The 21,789-nt window shown below is 58.6% G+C and overlaps 2 protein-coding genes across 2 annotated transcripts in view; both read right to left on the reverse strand.

Annotated features, from left to right (window-relative positions):
- Positions 1–182: 182 nt before the first annotated feature.
- TTC36 (tetratricopeptide repeat domain 36) lies at positions 183–1,087 on the reverse strand. Its single transcript, XM_074162516.1, has 3 exons — positions 966–1,087; positions 697–885; positions 183–597 (listed from the first exon to the last, which is right to left on the reverse strand). Exons 1-3 carry the CDS (start codon positions 1,075–1,077, stop codon positions 338–340), a joined length of 561 nt encoding a protein of 186 aa, XP_074018617.1. The 5' UTR covers positions 1,078–1,087; the 3' UTR covers positions 183–337.
- Positions 1,088–3,416: 2,329 nt separating this feature from the next.
- Positions 3,417–21,789, reverse strand: part of KMT2A (lysine methyltransferase 2A) — a 40,273-nt gene continuing 21,900 nt past the window's right edge. Inside the window, exons 13-36 of the mRNA XM_074162286.1 lie at positions 21,561–21,681; positions 20,720–20,833; positions 20,210–20,394; positions 19,575–19,748; positions 18,918–19,028; positions 18,599–18,672; positions 17,971–18,164; positions 17,442–17,548; positions 17,185–17,322; positions 15,874–16,032; positions 15,534–15,651; positions 15,371–15,449; positions 14,971–15,131; positions 13,978–14,163; positions 9,070–13,366; positions 8,366–8,446; positions 7,894–7,958; positions 7,371–7,541; positions 6,850–6,924; positions 6,366–6,540; positions 6,076–6,183; positions 5,627–5,710; positions 5,148–5,277; positions 3,417–4,799 (exon numbers count right to left, since the gene is read on the reverse strand). Coding sequence (XP_074018387.1) covers positions 4,524–4,799; positions 5,148–5,277; positions 5,627–5,710; positions 6,076–6,183; positions 6,366–6,540; positions 6,850–6,924; positions 7,371–7,541; positions 7,894–7,958; positions 8,366–8,446; positions 9,070–13,366; positions 13,978–14,163; positions 14,971–15,131; positions 15,371–15,449; positions 15,534–15,651; positions 15,874–16,032; positions 17,185–17,322; positions 17,442–17,548; positions 17,971–18,164; positions 18,599–18,672; positions 18,918–19,028; positions 19,575–19,748; positions 20,210–20,394; positions 20,720–20,833; positions 21,561–21,681 — 7,383 coding nt within the window. The 3' untranslated portion in view covers positions 3,417–4,523. The remainder of the gene's footprint in view (positions 4,800–5,147; positions 5,278–5,626; positions 5,711–6,075; positions 6,184–6,365; positions 6,541–6,849; positions 6,925–7,370; positions 7,542–7,893; positions 7,959–8,365; positions 8,447–9,069; positions 13,367–13,977; positions 14,164–14,970; positions 15,132–15,370; positions 15,450–15,533; positions 15,652–15,873; positions 16,033–17,184; positions 17,323–17,441; positions 17,549–17,970; positions 18,165–18,598; positions 18,673–18,917; positions 19,029–19,574; positions 19,749–20,209; positions 20,395–20,719; positions 20,834–21,560; positions 21,682–21,789) is intronic.

Below are 21,789 nucleotides of genomic sequence, written 5' to 3' on the forward strand. Positions count from 1 at the left end.
GCCCCTGCAGTGACAGCGGGGTCAGTCCTGGATGACTGCACGGGAGAGCAGCCAGAGACCACCCAGCCGGGGAAGAACGAGACTCCCCCTGCCCCCCATCACCTCCCCTCTTCAGCCGGGGGGCTCAGTGCCCTGCTCAGCCCCTTGCAGGAATCACCCCACACTGCACACAGAGCCCAATTGCCAGGGACACGGGGAGGTTTATTGTGGGGGCAGCAGAGCCCAGACAAAGCCAAAGCCCTTCGGTGCTTCCTGTCCCCCACCGTCCCCCAGGAGAAGGGACAGGATCCTGCTCCCGCCCGGGCCCGGCCGTTCGGCCCTGCCCGTCCCCTGCCCCTCACTCGCCACCGGGGTTGCGCAGCTGCCCCAGCATCTGGCAGAGCATCTGGTTGCAAAGGGCTGAGTAAGGGTTGAGCAGCACCAGCTGCTGCCGGGCAAAGCCGCTGCCCAACCGCGCTGCCCGCTCGAAGTCCTGCCGCGCCTCCTCCTCCCGTGCCTGCAGCCGGTGGATCAGGCCCCGCTGCACAAAGCTCTGGCAGGCAGCGCGGCCGTGGCCCCGGCTCAGCGCGATGGCTGTGTCCAGGTCCCGCAGGGCACCTGGGGGGGGAAAAGGGGAGCCGGGGGGAGGAAAGGGGAGTCAGGGTGGGTTGGGGTAGTAGAGGCCACCCCCATCCCGGCCACAGCGTCGTCACTCACCTGCCACGTCCCCCCGCAGGCGCAAGGCCTGGGCGCGGTTGTTGTAGGCCGAGGCGCGCTGGGGCAGCAGGCGAATGGCCTCCCCGAAGCGCTCCAGCGCTGTGCTCACGTCCCCCGACTCGGCAGCTGAGACCCCCTGCAGCTCCAGGTCCCGCGCCTGCTCCAGGAGCTCCGGCACGAAGCCATCCCCTGTGCAGCACAACAGGGGGAGTTTGGCTGGGGAGCACGGGGAGCACCCGGACACCCCAGGGGCAGCTGTGTCACCTCACCTTCCTCCTGGGCATCCTCCTCCTCCTCCTCGTCCAGCCCTGGGATGTCCCCGAAGGGGGTGCTGGGGTTGAAGATGGTCTGCAGGACGGCCCTGTCGTTGGCTGTGGCCATGGTGCCCCGTGCGCCTGTAGCCTGTGGCCGGTCAAGGGTCACCGTGTGGGCCCCGCCGCCCCCAGCACAGCCTATCCCTGGCCCCGCCGCCCGCAAGGCCCCCAGGCACCTGCCCAGCTGGATGCCCCGCGGCTTCACAAGGTGACCCTGGGCACCAGCCCAGCCCTGTCCACCAGAACCCACCAAAACCCCCCTGCGGCACTGGCCAGGGGCTTCTGTCCCCCGCGAGTCCCCCAGGGGAGAAGTGGTGACCCCGGGAAGCATCCTCTCGGCCCTCAAGAAGAATCCAGAGCCATCCTCTGCAGCAATAAACTTGACATGTTTATTAATTAAACTATCACTTAAATAAAAAAAAGTGCATAGAAAATAAACATGTTTAAAAACTCCTTTGTTTTTTTTGTTTTTTGTTTTTACAACTATGTACACTTTTTTATTTTTACATTCAGTCTTTTGCAGAGCTTTCAGCATTTTTTTAAACTATTAAAGTATTTCCTTCTTCCCTGTGGCAGGGAGTTAACACTGATGGACTTTACACACGTTTCCTCTTTTTCTTTTTTTTTTTTTTTTTGTCTTTTTTAAAAAAAAAAACCAACCAAACAACCAGAAGCTTGGAAGAACACAAGAAAAAAAAGCAGAGATTTGTTATACATGATACGTTGTCAAGAAATGTATTTCTAGAACATAACCTTGCCTTTGCAGAGCTTTTTTTTTTTTTTTTTGCCTTTTTTTTTGCTTTTTTTGAAACAATTACCCACTACCTGTAATTACTAAAGAGACCGTTAAGCTCAATAAAAGAAACACCACAAGTAATAGTTCTGGGCTGAGACAAAGCTACTGCACCTCGATAAGAAGATACCAGGAAAGCACAGAGCACGGTTTTCCTTGGATGCAGGTGGTTCCCAACACTTGGAACCGTGACGAGGGAGGGAGCGGGGGGGGAGGGGAAGGGCCAGGCAGGGCCCCCCTGGCCCCATCAGCGACGGCCACACGATCGTACGACGGTGTTGGGGGGAAGCAGAAGCCATGGGGCGAGACAGGGCGTGGGGACGGGGAGCGTCACTACAGCAGTTCCTATATATACGGTATTTATAGTTGGCCCAGAGCCCGGCGGGGGGGAGGGGCAGCCGGGGGGGCCCGCGGCCGGGCCCTGTATTGCTTGGGGAGGGAAGGGAGAGAGGAGACCCCCAGCCCTTGGCAATGACCCGCTTTTCCTTAACGCAGAACACGGCGCTTCGTACAGAGAAAAATAAACGCCCGAAGGTTCCTCTTGGGTTTTTTCAAAATTTCCAGATCCCCTGATCTGTCAGTCCTTAAAATATACATTCATCGGGGGACGCTGCGCTCCCACCGGCTGGGCAGCAGGACAGCACCCACCCCGCGCCACCACGGCTGGTCCCTGCCCCACGGCCCCCCCGGGGCCCGGTACGGACTGTCCCACCAGCCACAGCAGCGAGGGGACCGCAGGGACGGCGCTCGGGGGGCTCCCCGGGCCCCAACCCCCTGCCCCAAAGGAGCCCCCGGGGTGCGTTCGGCCAAGGCGGGGGCTGACCCCGCTGCTGCCGTCAGAAACGGGGAGGAAACGGGCTGTGCTGGGACCCCCGGGCCCAGGCCCCCGGCCCCCCCACGTATGTGCGTTCCCAACTGTCAGTGCATCAAATCTCCTCAGTAACGAATGCAGCGGCAACGGGACCCCCCCCAGCGCTTATCGCCAAAGAACCACCACACAGTGCAATAACGAAGGGGAACCGGCAGCGCCTGGCGTCCCACCTCGCTCTGGGGTTGGGGGGAGAGCTCCCAGTGGTCATCCCACCCCCTCCACACCAACGGCGACACCCTCCCGGAGCAGCCCCCGACCCACCGCAGGGACCCCTGGAAGCGCAAGGGCAGTTCCTGCCTCCCCTTCCCCATGGCAAACCCCTCTGTGGGACGCAGGGTGCCCAGAGCAGCCTCCCCCCTGCAGGGACCGAGGGTCCGGGGTCTCACTTCATCTCCCTTTCCCTCTGCAGGTGCTGGTGCAGGGATGGGGACACTCAGAGCCACCCCCTCCTGGGCCGGGCCATTCCCCTCCTGACCCCCACGTGACAGGGAAATCACGATTCAGGTCCAGCCAAACCTCCTGGAAACAGTTACTGAAGTCAAAAAGGCAGAACGAGAGTAAAAAATCAAAAATAAAGTGTACCCCCCTCTCTGGAGAAAGGACCCGGCCGCGTCCGGCCAGGCAGTTCCTAGAACCGTCCTATGAAAATAAAAAAATCATTAAAAAGAGATTCTCTTAAATTAGGATAATACCACTGTTTAAAAAGCCTCGTCATAAGTGCTCTCCCCTATGAAGTGCTTCTCATAGAAAAATATACAAAATATATTTACATTTATAAAACCTTAAATACTAAACTGTAAACAGAACAGAGTAAAATCCAATGTCTTCACCCGTCACCCTCGGGGCTTCTCACCGTCCTCGGCTCTTGCTGGGGGCAGGCCCGGGAGGAGGGGGCGACGCTGCCTTAACCGGGCACCAGGGGCTTCGGGCCACCTCGAAGGGGTCCCTGGGCTACCACCACTGTCACCCTCCCCGCCGGCCCCGGGACTCCGCAGAGCCCATCCCACGGGACTCAAACCCTCCCCAGCTCCTGCCCCATGGCCAGCGCCCACTCCCCACCGCTCCCCTCAAGACCCCTGACCCTTGGAGCAGCTCCTTGGTGACAGTGACCACTGGCTGGGGGGCTGGAGGTGCCCCCCGTCACTGGGCAGGGGGGGAAACCTTGGGAGGCAGGACCCAGCTCTGGTCCCAGTGACGCCCAGCACCCCCACCGCTGGCACCAGCCCTGTCTCTGCAAGAAGAACCTGGGACCCCACAGCAGAGGGGCTGGGTTTGGGAGCCCCACACTGGCCAGACCCCCCCAGCCCCCCGGGGGCTCCTCTGTCCCCGCTCTGCCCCGTTCTGGGGTGTCACCAGCCCAGCCAGACCCAGGGAACACACCGGCCGCTCACAAATGGTGTGTGGACACGGAGCACAAGGGACCAGAGACACACATGGTCCTCGGGTATTGGGGCACCATCACTCCCCCTCGGGGGCAGCTCAAACCCTGCGCCACCAACTCCTCCTGACGCAGCCCCACACCGAGGAAGAGGAGGAGGAGGAGGAGAAGGAGGGGAACCCCAAGCTCAGCACGGAGCCGAGGGACAGGACAGGCCACCACTCCCCATGCTGAGGCTGAGACACAAACACTGGGGCTGGGGGGAAATAACAACAAAACCATCACCACGTCGAGGGGCTTCTCCCGCGTCTCTCCCGGGGTGGGTGTGCGCATGCGGGACACAAACGCATGGGTTCCGACACAAACACAGTCCCCGAGCCCAGCCTGGCTCCATCCCTGCAGCCAGGGCGGTCTCTCGGAGCTCTGGTCCCCCCCAGACTCCCCAGGGCTCCCCTGCAGCTGAGGGAAGGTCTAGTTTAAGAACTTCCTGCACTTCTTGGCGCCGCAGTTGCAGGGCAGTTTGTTGCTGGCGTCCTCGATGGGGAACTTGTAGTCGTAGGTGAGCTCCTCGCCGCGGTAGATCTTGCGCATGGCGAAGATGACGATGTGCTTCTGGCCGTCGATGTTGATGACGCGGGAGTAGCAGTTGGGCTCGCAGGAGTGGTTGATGAAGCGGGCAGCGTTGCCGTGCATGGTGGCGTCCACCACCTCCGAGTCGTCAATGCGGAACATGTAGCAGCCGATCCCCTGCACAGGGGGAACGGGGGGGTCAGGGTGGGTCTGGGGGACGGAGACACCCCGGCTCAGCCCAGGACCAGGCCTCCAGCCTCTGACACCACCCACAGCTACCCTTCCCTCCTCCTCAGCAGCTCCTTTCCACCCTAAGACTGGACCCAGCCCCTTCCTGGCCCTCTGGGGGTGGGAAGCAGCAGCCCCCACGCTCCAGCAGGGATGGGAATATCCCCACGGGTCCGTAATCCCAACTCGTGACCTTCCAAAGGCATTTCTCACCCGGCCTCGGCCTGTCCTACCTTCACAGCCACCTTACAGTTCTCCCCAAGCCTTTAAGAGCTTCTCCAGGAGCCCATGACTCACCTTACTGTCGTAGTATTTCTCTCGTTTGTCAGTGAGGATGGAGCGAATGACATTGCCTGAATATTCGATCACCATCTCACCTGCATCGATGTTCCTTTTGCAGAACAGACCCCGGCCGTGGATGGGAGACCTGGAAAAGCACCGGATGAGTGAGGATTTCACCGGTACAAGCACAGAAGAGGAGGTTCCCGGCGCTGCCGAGGACAGGCTGCCTCAGTACAAGGGTCACCACGTATTATTCCTCTCCTCCAACATCACATGACAAGAGCAACACCAGGTTTCTCCTGCCCACGCCTGAGCACATGCTACCACCGAGGTCGGCCCAAGGCACAAGCAGCTCGTGCCGAGGATTTTCCTGATTTGGGAGGGGAGAAGGAAGAGGGAAAAACCCCAAACCCGCTTCTTCCCCCTGGTTTTGCAGCCTGAGCTCACGGAAGTTTCCCGACTCCCCCTCCCTCTGTCCCGGAACCAAAGCGTACCTGTAGACACCGACTGCCTCCTTGGAGGTCTTCTTCAGGTGTCGGAACCGCATGGGCATGGGCAGGTCCATACTGGTCGCCCTCCTGGAACAGAGACGCTGCTCAGGGACCCCTGCACTGGGAAGTGCAGGCCTGGGACACCTCCCAGGTAACTCAGACACCGACATGCTGCAGCCCAGCGAGAGCACAGCCCTGATCAACGTGGTGGTTTTCTATCTAAGAACGAGAATTTCCTCCCTCTTCTGCCCAAATTCTCATCAGAAAAGCAACATCCAAAGGAAGACCGGCTGGTGGCCACCCCCAGCCACTGGCCCTCTCACTATGGGAGGAGTCTTCCCCACATTCGCTCGTACCCGGCAGCTCCCAAGTTTTAAATACAATTGAGCCCCATCAGCTCGTTCCAACACCGCAGCATCACTTCCCCCTTGAACATTCCCCCTGCTCCATACCGGGCTGACTTCAGCTGCACTTCCTCCTCTTCCTCATCGTTTGGGTTGTATTCCGGTGGCTGCCGGTGTTTGGAAGCCAAGAAATTGAACATGTCGAAGGCAGATTTCCTGCAATGTAGAGACCAGAGGCAGTTTGTTCCACTGGCCACAGCCAAAGCTGTGGTTGCCACGACAGCTCGAGACGTTCATGGCGTTACCCCTTCTCCCACCCATCCTCTCCCAAAGCCTTCTCTGCCTCGGCGTGAGGACAGCCCTTCCTGAGCCCCAGGTAAAAGCATCCCCACACTTGCCTCAGGTGGACTTCGGCCCTGGCCGAGCCGTGCGGGTTCAGAGGGGGCTCGTTGGCCTCCTCGGGCTTGTGGAACCGGAATTTGTAGTTGTGGCAGTGCTTGGCCCCGTAGAGCTGCTCGATCAGGAACACAACTGTGTCGTGGATGATCCCCAGCATCCTCAGGCCGTTCACCCCTGGAGGGAGGAACAGCACGACACCCAGCTGACGGCATGGCCTGAGAGCTCCTCACACCCCAGTCGTGCCCACCATCGTCACAGGGGCCCTCCATCAGCCACTTCCTTCCACTGAAGGCAGCGGAATCCTCGTTCCAATAGGGATTTTCTATCATTTCATCGGGAGAAACTGTCCTCCCTAAAGCAGCAGCTGAGCTGACACCCCCAAGTCCCTCACGCAGAGACGTGTTTGCTCCCCCAGGTCCCACAGGAGCAGGAGCAAGCCTGGCCCCGGGTTCCCCACGGAGGAGACTCTGGCCCCGGCGTTACCTGCAAATGAGAGCTGCTTCAGGCGGGCATTGGAACGGGCCTCCTGAACCTTGTCTGTCAGTGACTTCCAGGCGTCTGCGGAGGCACAAAGAAGGGAGAAGGGAGTGAGCGAGTGTACGAGCACCCAGGACTGTCGCACCCCTTTCATGGGCAGGAATTGACACCCTTGGATCCAATTGTCCCCTCCAAACTCCACTTTGCCATGAAGGCAGGTAAGTGCCTTCAGCCCTCAGGCTGGAGGAGGAGCCTGGATCCTGGATCCCCCACTCCCTGAGCCACGTGGACTATCCCTTGACAAAATATGGTTCAACTCCATTGGTCAATTCATACACAAAATGGGACAATGATTAAAAAAAATACACAACCAAACTTTTCCAATACAATCCAGACATTGCCAGGAACCAGGATTGCTCTAGGGCTGCAAATCAACAAGTTTTTTAAAAACCTATCAAAAAAGCAAGTACCAGATGCCCACAGCAAGGGAAGCCCAAGGCAGCCAGAGATGAGTGCCCGGGTCTCACCTTCGATGCTTTCTGCGCAGATCTGGAACCCGTCGTCGCTGGAGATCTCAAAAACCAAACCTTTCTTGGGTTTCTTCTCGCCGAGACACTCCTTCCTCTTCTGCTCCTGCTGCAGCCAGAACATGAGCGGGGAGCTGAAGGTGCTCTCCTCCTCCTCCAGGGCTTTGGGGCCTGCAACAGACAGAGGCAGGAGGATGGGAACTGGGCAGGAGGTGTGTTCCCACTGGCCGTTCCACCAGTGACCAGGAATTAACCAACTGGCCTTTTGGCCCCCAAATCCGTCCCAGAAAAAACCTGGAGAGTATTGTAGTGAGAGGGTGAAATCCCCACAAGCTAAAACCAGAGACACGGTATTTGTACAATATCCACTAACAGGGACCAAACCCTCCCTCCCCCTGAAGCAACACCAGGACTACAGCTCCAAGCTCTCCTGAGAAAACCAGACACAAAAATCCAAGCTTCAAGGTACCCATTTCCCCTCCCGGAGGAGTCCCAGCCGGGGGCTCTGGAAGCAGCGACGTACCTGCGCTCTCTTGCTCATTGGCTGGGTTCGGGGCTGGCTGAGGCTCCGGGAGAGCAGCCGTTGGCCTTGTGAGGGAGGAAAGATGGGGAGAAGCGGTTACCAGCCGGCCTCACGTCCTCGCCAGCCCCAGCACTCACCTGCACACCCTGAAACAGGGGTGTGAGACCCTTCTCCCGAGCGGGTGTTCCAACACCAGCTCAGTTGGAGACAAACACACAAAACCATTCTACTTGGTAGCGTTTATGTGGGGGGCTGAGGGACCCTCAGCCAAAGCCGGACAAGGCTGTTCCCAGCTCGCAGGGAGCTCCTTCACGTAAAGAGTGGCCCCGTAAGGCAGCTCCGTGTGGCCCCTCACCCCGACTGAAGGCTCCCAGGACACCTGAACTGGCCAATGACACCCCTCATGTTCTCTCTGTCACTGTCCTTGAGCCCAAGCGCGCAGCTCCGAGGCCAAGGCCCGTGCCATGCTCACCCTGCAGCCGGCCCGCACGCCTTCTGCGATGGCTGCTCCGCACTTGCTGCGTCCTGTGTGTCTGCCTTCACGCCGGGAGTCCTGCAACAGAGGGATTGGGGGAATTCACAACCCCTGCCCACACCGCCTGTGCCACCAAGGAGCCCAGAATCCTCGACTGACAAAGAAGAGAGGGGGATTCTCCCCGTTCCCCCAGTTCCGCCCCTGCCCCTCCTGCCCGTGGGGATAAAGAGGGGGCAGGGAGAGCCCACCCCAGACTGGAGAGACTGAGCTCACAGGTTTAACCTCCGTCATCACAGTGACGAAGGGGACACCGTAGCGGTGTCACTGTGGTGCCCGGCACATGACTGGCAGGGCACAGTGAACTTCTAGAGCACTTACACCAGTAACAACATCAACCCAAGGAACCCGTCACCCATTGAGCACCACGTGCTCTACTGATGGCTCTGAAACACCGGTTTCCCAGAGCTGCCAGAGATGAATAAACTCCTCACAGCCCTGATCCTCAGAGCCTTGGGTTTCCAATCCTTCCCCCCCTAGAGGTGACAGTTCTACTAACGCCTTCAGAGATTTGCTTCCTGGTGGCAGCTGGGGTTTTACCTTAGGAATTACCATTCAAAAGGAAAATGTGCTGTATAACTAGTGTGAGATTCTTATATTGTCACAAAACCCTGGGGCTGAGCAAAGTCAAAGTCTCCTCTTACCCTGCAGCGGGGGGCTGGGGTGCAGCAGGGGCCCCTCTATCCGGAGTGGGCACTTCCGAGGAGCCGCTCCAGGCATGGGAAGTTTTGTGCTTCTTGCCGTTCCCTTTGTCCAGCGAGGGCTGGATGCGCTTGATTTTGGGTTTGGCTTTGGCGGGCCCCAGCAGGGAGCCGGTGGCCGACTGCTGGCCCGAGGATGGGGACCCCCCGGGAGAGGCCGAGCTGGCATGAATGGCCGAGGCGGGGGCCTTGCTCTGCTCCAGCCCAGCGTTGCCGGGAACGTCCACCAGCTGGGGGAAGCCGGACAACTGGGGGGTGGCTGACGCCGTGCCGAGGTCCAGTGGGGAGGAAGCCGCCCCGGGTTTGCTGGCCAGGAGCTGCGTCATGTGCTGGAGCTGGTAGGAGCCCTCCGGGTCGGCAGCCGAGGGAGCCACCGTCATGCCCATGGTCTGCGCCGAGGGCAGGACACAGATGCTGGAGGCAGCCGTCATGGCGGCCGTGGAGGGCGGCTGGGAGGCCCCCAGCTGGGAGAACATGCTGGAACTGGGCGGCAGAGCCATGTGCTGGTCCTGCAGCCCCAGGCTCTGCTGGCTGGCTTTGATCAGCAGGTTGCTTATGGAGCCCAGGTCCCCCAGCAGCCCGGGGCTGCTCAACGTCACCGAGCTCTGGCCCAGGACGTGGCCGGGAACAGAGCCGCCGCTGGCAGGGGCTGCCGTGGCCTGCATGGAGACCACATTCAGCACTGAGGAGCTGGAGGCCAGCCCTGAGACGGGCCCCGTGGGGAGGTGACCGGCCTCCGGCCCGATGACGCTGGGGGACGAGCCCACCGCGGTACTGGTCCCACCCTGCGGCAGCAGAGACGTCTGCTCAAAGTACATCACCCCTGACTTGGACCGTTTGATGATGTTGGGGACGGTTCGGTGGGATGTCGAATTGGTGATGGTGCCCAAATCCAGCGGGTGGTTGGAAATCTGGGAGGGAGCAAAGTTAATTAAGGTCATGTTGGAGACCATATCGGGAGGAGCGATGGCCGAGGGGGTTCCCGAGGGAGCCAGCTTCTTGTTCTTCCGCGACTGCAGGCGAGAGATGGGCCGTTTCTTGCCCAGGGCAGCAGCCGGTGTGGGGGCGGTGGACCCCAGGTCCGTCCTCTGACTGGCTTCGGACACCAGGAGCTGGGGGTCGGGGGGCGGCTGCACCCCAATGAGAAGGCCTGGCGAGGGGCTGCTGATGTTGGGAGGGAAGCCCGTCTGGCCGGCAGCGAAGGGATGGATGTGCTGGTGGTGAGACATGGGCAGCAGCCCCTTGCTCGTGGGAGGGAACAAGGACTGGGAAGAGGGCAGGCTAGGGTTCAGCCCCGTGGCCAGCGTGAGCCCACTGCCCATGGGCCCCAGCACCGGGGCGCCCGTCTCCATCACACTCTGCGCAGAGCTGACGGAGGGCGTCAGCTGGATCTTCTGGGTGACGCCGTTAGGGAGTGTCTGGAGGACGTAGAGCGGCTGCATGTTTTGGTTGACCACCAGAAGCTTCTCTGCGGCTGGCTTGAGGTGTGGCGGGGTGGTCTGCACCGCGGCGTTGGAGATCTGCGAGGGGCCGGGGCTCTCGCTGGAGTTTGGCACGTACTTCTGGCTCTGGAGGGGCACGGTGGGCGACACTGGGATGCCCGGGGTCCCGCTGTTCCTCGTCAGGTCCTGGCTGGCGCCGTGGCCTGGCTCCACTGGGCCACAGGGCGGGCTGGCGATGTGCTCCGCATCGATGTGACCCTGGATGAAGTGGTCAGGCGTCATGTGGCCTTCGGGGCTGGGGGCCACCCCCGGGCTCAGCAGAGCTGCCTCGCCTTCCCCTGAGGCTGCCTTCTCGGTGACAGTCACCCTCTTCTCCCCAGACTCGGCAGAGGGCAAGGCCAGCATGGCCCTCTCCCCTGAGGAGGAGAGCGAGGACTCGGGGATGACGGCCAGCCGCGTGTGGTTCTGGCTGGGCACCGTGGGGCTGCGGGTGGTGAGGACGGAGAGGTCGGAGGGAAGCTCCAGCGGCAGCTCGAACTGCTCCTCAGCTGATATGGAGGAGGAGACGCTGCTGTCCACCGGCTCGGCTGTGGGCAGCTGCTGAGAGAACACCTCGAACAAGCCCATGTCCTTCCCGCGGTTGCTGTCCAGGCCCAGGCCCTCTCCCAGGGTGAGGAGCTCGGAGGAGGAGGACTCGGGGCTCTCCCCCAGCGCCTGCATGGACGGCGTGTTCTTCAGCACGAAGTCCATGATGTCGGAGGGGAGGATGTTGCCGCAGTCGTCGCTGTTGTTGTTGTCTGAGTCGGATTTCAGCAGCTCCGTGTTGAAGGTGTCCAGCAGGTTCTTGTCCGAGGGGGTGCTGGCGTGTGCCCGCCGGCCCGTCTCCAGTGAGCTCAGCTGCGCCTCCAGCGCGTCCTGCCCCTGCGCCTTCACCCTGCTCACAGGGTGGCAGTTGTCCAGCTTTGGGTCCCCTTTGTGGACGGCAGAGCTCTTGGGGACTTGTACCTTCTCTCCAGCTTCTTCGCTCCTGTCCAGCTTCAGGTTCTCTGTCCCATTCTCCTTGCCGCTCCGCTTCGTGACCTGGGTGACCTTCCTCGTTGAGGCCGTGACGCTGGTGTCGCTCTCCGTGCCGTCATCCACCCCATCCAGCTGGGAGATCTTGGGGAGGTCGCACTGCTCCTCCTCCCTGAACAGGCTGTGGGAGGCCAGCCTGTCCTCCGCGCTGGAGGACACCACTGTCCTGGTGAAGTTGTAGTAGTACAAGTCGTCCTCGTCCGAGGTGCTCAGGTCGTCAGCGCCGTCCACTTGTCCCTCCGCAGACCGCTTCCCCCGCTTCTTCCCGGTGGAGTTGCTGTAGAAGGGGATGTCCTCCTCACCGTAGGACCGCACGCCGTACAGCGGGGTCAGCCCGAAGAACATGTTGGACCTGGCCCGGGCGCTTCTCCGGGGGTACCTTCGCTTGTAGGAGCCCTCCTCCTGCGCCTTGGCTCCCTCCTGCAGCAGCAGGTTGTTATCCTGAATGGGCAAGCTCTCAAAGGTGTTATTGGGAGGCTCCGCTGCCGGCGCCTCGTTTGGGCTCCCCTGAAGGCCGGGGTTTTCCTCTGGGCTCTCCGAAGCTGAGGAGGGCTCCGCCAGAGCGGCCAGTTCCCCTCCCGCAGCCGGGGGCTCAGCGTCGCTCTCCTGCTGGGAACTTTTGGACTGATTCTCGCTTTCCATCTTGAGAGGAGTCAGAGTGACCTTAACGGTGCGTTTCCGAGGTGCCTGCGGCTCCTTGGGGGCCGCTTCCAGGGGCGCTACAGAACCTTTCGAGGGCCCCTGTGATGGCGGGGACTTCTCGCTGGCCTTTTCAGCAGGAATATTGTTACACAACCTCTGGCTAATTGGTTCGGTCGCCAGGCCCTGATTGCCGAACTCTGGCTTCAGGCTTCCTTCGTCGCTGCCGGCCGCCTGGCTGGATTCTGTGGCGGGTTTCAGGGGATGCTTCTCTTTAAAACTCTCTTTCGGGAGCTTTTTGCCCTTGTGCCGCCTGTCCCGGGGGGCGGAGGCCGCCTGCTCGCCAGCCGCAGGGGATCGGCTGTTGGCTCCGGTGGATTTCGGGCCCTTCCCATCCATCTCCTCACCCCCTGTCGCTCTCTCTGGCTGCACGGGCTCCAGGTGCTGCTCCCGCTCCTTCCTCGAGCCCCTCTGAAGCAGAGGAGGGAAGGACATAGCTTCTTTGGGAGAAAAGGAGCCTGAGCACTCCTGGAAGGTTCCTATTTTCACATTCATTTCCGCACCCGAGGAACCGCTTGGCTGAGTGGATGTTTTGTAGTTTCCTCCAGGAGCCAAGCCATGAGCTGAAAAGTCCGGGTCCTTTGAGGTGGGCATTTTCCCCTTCTCTCCCTTCACAGCTGCACCTTTGGTGACCAAATCTGAGCTGCCGGAGTATTTGCCTTCCGCAGGCTGCGGGGGGTCCAGCTGGTAGGATTTACCCCCGCTCACAGCTGTGGGTTTTGGGGGGCCTGAGCTGGTGGAGCAGCTCTGAATGGGGGCACCGGGAGCCCCCACGCTGCCTGGCCCCCCGAAGCGCTCGGCGGCCCTGGGCTCGTGCTCTGAGGAGGCGGTGGTGCCGGGGAGCGAGGAGACGCTGTGCCTGGAGTAGGTGTTGCCGGGACGCGCGGGGGAGACCATGCGGAGCTTGGGGTGCTGCTGGGAGAGCGAGGAGGTGCTGTGCCGCCGGGAACCGATGCTCTTCAGCCCTGAGGACAGCAGCGGGTCCCCCACTGTCACAATCTCGTGGGTCACCGGGGTGGGGCTTCCTGGGAAAACAAGGCAGAGACAGCCATCAGGGGCCTGAGACCTTCGCAGTCAACACCCCCCCAGATCCTTCATAAAACCCACAAAAATCCACAGCCACAAGACCCTTTTGGCCAAACATCATAATGTAATGATGATGCTTGAGATGGGTGTTAAAGATCTGGTACCACCAATCAGTACCCCCTGTGCAGAGCTGCCACGTCTGTGTCTGGGGGTGCTGCACCCCCCTTCAGATGAGAACTCCCAACATCAGTTTGAGACAAAACGTGACACATTTGCACAGAAACAGCAGCTGAATGACAACAGCAGATTTCCGACTCTCCCTGGGAAAATAACCCCTGAGATGATAAATCCCCAGCTCCCCCCAGCTCCTGTGTCCCTGCGGCTGTGTCGCCCCAACACCCCTTCCCCATTTTCGTCCCAGTGGCCCGTTTCCCCACAGCCGGCTCTGCCGCCTGTTTCCAGAACTTCCCTTCCCTCAAACCTTTCACTGTTTTCTCCAGAAACGGAAAACTAAACACTGTGCTCCCAATGAAGCCAAAAGAGACACAAACCAACCCAAAAAGTATTTCCCAGACAAAAACCTCCCCCAAACTCCCAGCCCATTAAATACCTGCGGAGGGCAACGGCCTGGAGCCGGGAGACCTCTGTGCAGAGGGGTAACTGGGCGCCCTGGCCCTGGCCCCCTTGGCGAGCGTGGGGTGGTGACAGGGACCGGAGCTCTGAGGGTGCAGGGGCCGCTCGGGGGATGGGGGGGTTGGGATCTCAGCGGCGTTCCGGCTGTCCTTGGGGAGAGGGTCTGTGGTGTAAGAGAAACAGCAGCGTAAGCCCTCACTGAACCCAAACACTATGACCTGATCGGGTACATATCGCTGTCAGGGCTCCCATGGGAGATCGGGGGGCTGTTAAACAAACACAAAGATTAGGGCTGCTCAGCCAGTAGAGCACGGTGCCTTTCTCCTCCCAAGGATGTTGTCAAGTGCTGGCAGTGACACAGGCACCTCAGCTGGCACATGAGATTCCAGTACGTTTTAATGAAGTTTCACATTCCATGTTGATAATGACCATTGACAATAATTGTTGATGTCAACAGTCAACGTTGACAGTTATTATAAACATTTTAACAATATTCCCCAGCCTCACCTTCCAGGAACTGAGAAGGAGAGGGTGGAGATTAATTTTATTTTTTTAAAACCCACCTGTGGCTACAGAGAAAGCCATTTGGGCCCAGAGCAGCAGCACAGGGCTACTGCTCAGCAGGGTAATTAACAGCCCCTGTACTACGTCCCAACACTGGCACTCGAGTTACAATTTGAGATTTCAGATGACTAGAAAAATCTCCGCTCTGTGGAGCGGGAAGCATGACCAAATGGTTTCCCTTTGGCTCCAGTTTCCAAAGCTCCCAGTGCACTCAAGAGCTGAGCTGTGTTTTTATCTCTATTTTTAAGTCTTGAGATGCAGTACTGTCACTGGGAGGCCCGAGGTGGATTCCAGCCCAGATGGGTTTGCGAGAGACAGGTCCCACCCACTCCCTGACCTTCTGCTCGGGACACACCACAGCAGAACCGGGTGGAGAACGTGCTCTTCGGAGGGCGCTGAGGGTTACCTGTGGGGGTGCCGGGGCTGTGGGCGATGGTCCTGTTGTCGTCGTGCTCCACCGTGCTGTTGATGTCGGGTTCCAGCAGCGGGGGCCGGCACTCCATGATCTTGCAGGTGTAGACGCAGCGCTTCCTGGCGTCGGTGGTGCTCCAGTAGACCCGTGAGCACCTGGGGGGTTCCCACACCTCACCGTTACCGCGCAGCCCCGCAAACCCCACCATTCCCGGCTGGAACATCCAGTCTCGCAGCGTTTCACAGGACAAAGCCTCCTGGCCCAACCCGCTGCACGCCCCAAGGTTCCTGGCAGTGTACAAACGCCACCATCCCTTTGTGCAGGTGTTGCTCCAGTGCGGGTTTGGCACCCAACACGCTGCAAGCCACCTAATCCCAGAACAGCTGATACTCACTGATAGCCGATGGGGAACAGCTTGTCCTCGCAGTCCGAGAGGTCATTGAGGATCCCTAAGCAGTCTATGGTCATCGAGCCTGGGCAGAGAGAGCAACGGAAAAGGTCCGTGAAGCAGATTCCAGCACCAAAGTGGGGTGAAGGCTCCAGAGAGAGGCTCTTACCAATCATCATGTGGATGTTCTCCGGCTCCAGGCCACTCAGGAACTTCCTTCTCAAACTGATCCCTTCAAAGTCCACAAAAACTCTCCTGAGAACCTCAAAGCCATTCTCCGGCACCACCTGGAACAAGAACCCACCAAAGGAGTGGTTAATTTTGAAGGAACCCCCACGTGTTTGCTCCGCAGTGCCTCTAACTCCATCCTCGGCTTGGCCTTTTGGTCTCTGAGCTGCCACACGGTGACAGTCACCAAACTTCCCTGTGATATTAACAGCTGAGCAGTGTTCACAGCCACAGGATAACCCCCTCCAGGGGAGGCGGGGGCAACGGGGGGGGGGTCTCACCTCTCCTTTGATGAGGTCCCGGTGCCGCTGGCAGTAAACCTTCTTGTCGTCCAGGAAGACGCAGTTCTTGGCGCGCGAGCACATGAAGTGGTAGTTGCTGGTGCAGGAGGTGAGGCAGCAGCCCACCGTGGCACCCGACTTCTGGCAGAACTCGCACCTCTGCGGAAGGGAAACAACAGTTAATGACGGACCGCTTCCAAAGGCAGGCAGCCGTCAGTGCTGTCGGTCAGGTTTTGGGCGCAGAGAGGGGTTCAGAGCAGGGCCTGACCCTCCAGCCCATCACTGTGGCATTTCCCCACCAACACACACACACAGTGAGACACGGAGGAGGAAGAGAGAGGAAGGGTCCCTCACACAGAACACCTTCTGTGTTTGCAGCCTGGTTCCTGCAGGCCTGACTTTCCTGCTCAGACTCCAGACCTGAGTCAAGTATTTCCCAGCTTTTCCCTGCCTGGAGCATTCCCCGCAGGGACGGCTCACTTCTGGTCAAGGGCAGCCCTTCTCACTGCTGCTGCCACTGTCTTAATCCATATGTAGGACCAAACGGTGCAGGATTAAACCAAAATGTGGACAAACTCATTCCAAGTGATGCTCCTGGTCTCATCATTTTGTCCTTCTGGGAAGTGAGCAGCCGCCAGCTCACAACAGAAGATCATTTCGCTCTCTGGGACCGCTGGGGAGCTCGGGAAGGAGACCCCACCTCTCTTTTTGCAGCGTGTAATGGAGCAGCTGCCAACAACCTGGATGTCAACATCCTTCGTCTACGCTCCAACAGGAAAACGCTCCCTGATCAACACTTTGAACTGGGCAACACTCGCCTGCCATTTGTGTTTGTGTTATACCCATATCACATTTAACCCAGGCACAGGCCTGCTCTCTCTCCAAGCTCCTCTGCTGCCATTGGGGCTGGAACAGAGACCTGGGAGGCCCCTGGACTAGGGAGGTGTCAGGCTGTAACGTGCCATCGGGCCGGGCTTTATCTAGATGTTCCATGTGGTTTTTAAACCCAGGCTGTGAGTATGGATATGGCATTGGCTGCCTGAGGCACTACCTGGAAAGCGAGGACCTTCCGGAAAAAACACAGCTCCAGTTCTCCCGTTACAAGTTCCTTTTGGTCTCCATGATATTTCTCAACTGAGCAAAGATTTTTCGGGTACCTTTGGTCAGGTCTATTATATATAGCGTAAAAAAAACCCTCAAGGAGGGGATAGAGCAGGAAAACTACAGAGAAGGAATCCTTTAGCCGGGTTCCTGGGCTGGTTGCGTGTCCATCAGCTGAGGTCTAAGGAAGTGCTCCTCAGGGATACCCACCAGCTGCTTCCCCCGGATCACAGCCATGTGCACGTTCTTCAGAGAACCGTCATCATCCTCAAACACCTCCGCTGACCACAGAGCACAGTTCACGTGTGTCCACTCGTTCTGGCCGATGTAGAGGAGACGCCCAGCGTCCTGCAGAAGGGGAGGAAACGCTCTTTTCAGAGGTCCCAGGAGACACAATGAGGCACAGGAGCATCCCAGCCATCCCCAGTGCCAAGTGCTGCCCACATCAGCCCAGCTCCCATACTCACATTGGCGCTGTCGTCACCATACTTGAGGCAGAGCGCGCACTGCCGGTTGTCCTCCACGTCCGGAGGGGGGTTCAGCTCGGGACTGTCCTCTCTGCTCCTCTCCGAGCCTTACAGAAAAAGGGGAGAGAGAAAACACTGTTTGTTCTTGGAGCCCAGGGAGGGAAACGCTCGTCTGGAAGGGCCACCACAAGGGGAGCAGGGCAGAGTGGCCCAACAGCAGCCCTCAGTTTTCAACAGGCACCTCCTAAAGCCAGGACGAGCACCAACCAGCCTCCCACAGCCCTTGTCCTGGGAGAAAAGGGGCAAATGCACTTCTGGGCCCACACTCGGCTCAGAACCATCTCACGTGGAGCAGCCCCTGCAGGATCTCAGCTCAGGGTCTCCAAAATCCTTCAGTCACACACAGACCTAACCCAGCCCTCCCGGAATTCACAGAACTGCCGAGGCTGGAAGGGACCTCTGAGATCACGGAGTCCTCTCTCTACTACCGAGGGAACCGCTCCGGGTTTGGGGTGATCCGTGTCCTTACTGGAGAGAGGGGGTGTGGGAGGATGCAGCGGCGTGGGTGAGTCCGGCTCTCCCGGCCCCTTGGCTTTGGGAGCTGGAATGATTTTCTTCATCAGAGGGGGCTGCTCGGCGCGGCTGTTCTCTTCTCGCTCCTGCCACTGAGCATAATTATGGTCAAGCGATGGGGGCAGCACCGCGTTTGGCAACATCCCGCTGCTGAAACGCAACAAGGAGGTGGCTGTCAGAGCCGGCCGGGCCGCGGGGCTCCTGCACCGCTGACACCCAGCACACAATAACCACTCCTTTGGGTTAATTACAGTCCACACATGCTCTCAGCAAAGGCTACGACCTGTCACATACAGGGTACGGTCTGTGGTGCAGCTGCCTGTGTGTTTGGGCGGCAATGGATGCAGAAGGGGGGATGCAAGGAGGAGGAGGAGGGGGGGAGAGGAAAGACAGGACAGACACAACACACCCGGTTCTGAACAGTGGTTTGGGTTCCTCTGCTTTAGAGCAGGGAAGTGTTTACAGAACCAGGGAACGGGATTTAGTGTCCAATGTCTTACAAAACCCCCAGAACAGCAGCAAACCCCCCCAAACAGGCTCCTCCAGCGGCACGGGCCACAGCCGCACACACAACAATCACTTACTTGCTTGTTACTTTATTGGGCTCCCAAAATCTGGACTTTTTTACACTGAACCATGGAAAAACACGCTCCATTTGCTGAAGGAAAACAACACTGCATTAGAAAGGTCATAGTACGCACCCAAAACCTCACTGATGTCCAGCCCAGACCCACTGTCAGTGCCCAACTCTATGGTCTCACTGACACCAACGGCTCCAACAATGTCTTATTTTATCCCTGGGAACACCCAAGCAACAGTAAGTGCGACAGACCCTGCGGATTTCAAGGGCAACAAGCCCCGGTGACACCGAGCAGATCCCAGAGTAACAGTGGCGCAGCTCACCCGGATAAAGAAGGACTTGACCATGCTGTTGGCCTTCTTCACCTCGGGCTGCCCTCCGTCAGAGTTGATGGCCGCCTGGATGATCTTCACAATGTCGTCACTGAAATCCAGCTGGAAGAAAGCCACGGAATGCCACATTAGCAGCACTGTCTCTGGCACGGCTACACCCCCCGCTCATTTAAAGCATCCAGGTGACGAGAAGAAGGAACCAGAGCATGGGCTTCAGAGCAGAAAAAGAATTTGGCTGGAAAGAAACCCTTTGGGAAGCAGTGGAACTGCCACCTCCAAACCAGCTGAATTTCCAGCTCCCAGCTCCTTGCCTGGCCTCGGCGCTATCTGGGTCTCAGTCACAACGTGCACACGAAGGATGACCCGTCCCGGTTCCGTAAGGGACACGTCGAAGAGCAGAAACGGTTTGATCGAGTGTACCCGCTGGTTCAGAAGGGCCACACCACCACATAAACCACACGGCTCTGGGCCCACGTCACCACAAGTGCCAGCCAGGAGGACTTTCAGCAGTGTGTAAACCCGTTTCCGTGCCCATACAGAAAAGGCTTAAGCCTGCTCCGTTATAAACCCCATGTTTATAACCCCCCCATTGCCATAAAGCAATTCCCAGGATCTGTTCTACAGTGGGAGCACCAAGCTGTGACGTACCACGGAAGTGTAACCTCCTTGGTCCATCCTCCTCTTCACCCCTTCCAAATCCAGCGGCTGCTGCTCCTCCTGTTTGCTGACCTCCGTCAGGACAGGTGGGTCGGGGCCCTCGGGGGAGCTTCGGGAGGGGATGCTCTCCTCCGGCTCAGGGTTTAAATCCGGCGGCTTTGCTGCCTGTGAACAGCAGCGACCAGAGAGAGGGGCGTGGGCGACTCATGGGGACATTTATGGGCACAGAGACTCTCACCAACGTGAAAGAAATGAGACTTAAGTTCTGAACTCCTGTCCAAAGTGTAGGGACTCCAACAGAACGATCTTGCCCAGCTCAGCACAGCAGAGCGACCAGTTGTAGGGATCACGCTCATTTGCAGAACTCATATTTCTGAATATGTATTTCAAGACTAAGATCCTGTTCTTTTGTCAAAAAGGCACCTTCACCACCACAGAGCCAAACCCTTCCGCTCCTTGGAGGGATTCCTTTACCCTATTTCTTTCTCACAAGCTGTGTTATAGATACCCACAGGAATGGACCAAAGCAACCGAACTTCCAGCCCCTGCCGTGCTGAGGAGGACACGGCCAGGGCTGCGGTGTGGGGCACAGCAACACCAGAGCTCCACCAATGCCCCCCCCTCACCTGTCTGTAGCGCAGCAAGTGGCTGGTGGTTCTGGAGTTTAGCAGGGCTGTCAGGACCTGCCGCAGGGAGACCTGCAGCTCCTTCTCCAGTGCCAGGCGCCACTCGGCGGGGTGCTGCTCCGTGCAGTTAATGCAGGTGTAGGCCACGCTCTCGGGCAGGTTAGAGAGTATCTCATACATCTCGTCTGCAGACAAAAACCAAAAAAAATCCCCAATCTTAACTACTTTACTGAAGGATGGAGACAGGGAAAACCCTACTCTGCAATTCCTGTCAACTGAAACACTTTTCACGTAACAAAAGCATCTTGTGGGTCTCAGTGATGCTGCGTTTGAGGCAATGCTGAGCTTTGGGATGTCACTGGCATCAGCCTGTGGCCTGTGGCCATTTACAGGTGGGTTTTGGGTAGGTCACAAGAGGAGAGGGTGTTGTGGAAAGGCCCAAAGTGGGACTGCTCTGGTCTCCTCACTGCCCCACGCTTTTCGTGCCGAGGAGGCGAGGGTTCTTCTTACCAGAGAGGTTCTCACACTTGGAGTGGACCCAGCGGTCGCACTTCCCGCACTGCATCATCTTGCTCTCATAGTCGTCATCGTCATAGCATTTGTCGCAGAGAGGGCAAAAATTGCCTGCAGACAAGAGGTGGTTTTAGTCAGAGGTTCAGCTGCCAGAGACACCCCGAAGGCTGGGGGTCACTCACTGGAGTGTGAGAAAGCAGCTCTCGGAGCCCCACCGCCAAGCTCCCAACAGTCTCATCTAACACCACAACCAATGGCCACAAAAACAACCTGTCTTCTCTGGAACGTCATTACAGGGTAGGGGGTGGGGTGAGACTAATAAAATCCTACACACAACTAGCTTTAGAGAATAAAACGAAAGGCAGGAAACTAGATGGGACACCTGAGACTCTCTCTCCTGAGCTTTGTCCCCCACAGAGCCCCTCCCAGATTCAAGGCTGTCACAGATGGTAACTAACGCAAGAAGGAACAATCACTTTACAGTAGGAATTTTGCTGCTTTTAAGTCAGGAGTCCTTTAAAACGTCTTTTTCTTCACTACTCCTGGACAGCCCTGGCCAACAGGTGTGTGAACCTGCTTTGCATGGCACAGCACTGAAGCTGTGAGAGCCCCAAAGTGACACTGAACCCTGGTGCCCTTTGTGACCCATGGCACCAGCTCAGAGCCTCCCTTCCCGCAGAAACCACCCCCCTGCTCTCATGCTGGCCCCAGCACTCGCTGTCCCTCCCACCTGTGCTGTGACCAGCCCACCGCGGCCCCCTGTCACTGCTCTCTGTTCCTGCCCTGCTCAGCCCCAGCGCCCGAAGGGCTCCTGCTGCAGAGTCACCACCCGCTGTACCTTTAGCAAAGAGTTTGGCACAGTCATGGCAGAGGGAGAAGTCGTGCGACCACTGGGCGTCCCAGCCCTTGCCCGGCGTGGTGGAGCCACAGCTCTTGCAGCGGACACACTTGGTGCAGATCTGGGAGAGGAAAGGGAAGAGTTATCTGCTGTTACCCAGAGCCTTCTGTGCTCCAGAACTAACCAAACATTTCACAGCCTGTATCATTTAACGACAGCAAAGAGCTTT

This window comes from Numenius arquata, chromosome 22 (genome assembly GCF_964106895.1).
Source record: "Numenius arquata chromosome 22, bNumArq3.hap1.1, whole genome shotgun sequence".
NCBI lineage: Eukaryota > Metazoa > Chordata > Aves > Charadriiformes > Scolopacidae > Numenius > Numenius arquata.

Coding starts and splice junctions, on each gene's coding strand:
- TTC36 (XM_074162516.1), bottom strand. CDS start 1,077: ATGGCCACAGCCAACGACAGGGCCGTCCTGCAGACCATCTTCAACCCC. Junction 886..965: donor GGAGGATGCCCAGGAGGAAG/GTGAGGTGACAC, acceptor TGTGCTGCACAG/GGGATGGCTTCGTGCCGGAG. Junction 598..696: donor CCTGCGGGGGGACGTGGCAG/GTGAGTGACGAC, acceptor TTCCCCCCCCAG/GTGCCCTGCGGGACCTGGAC.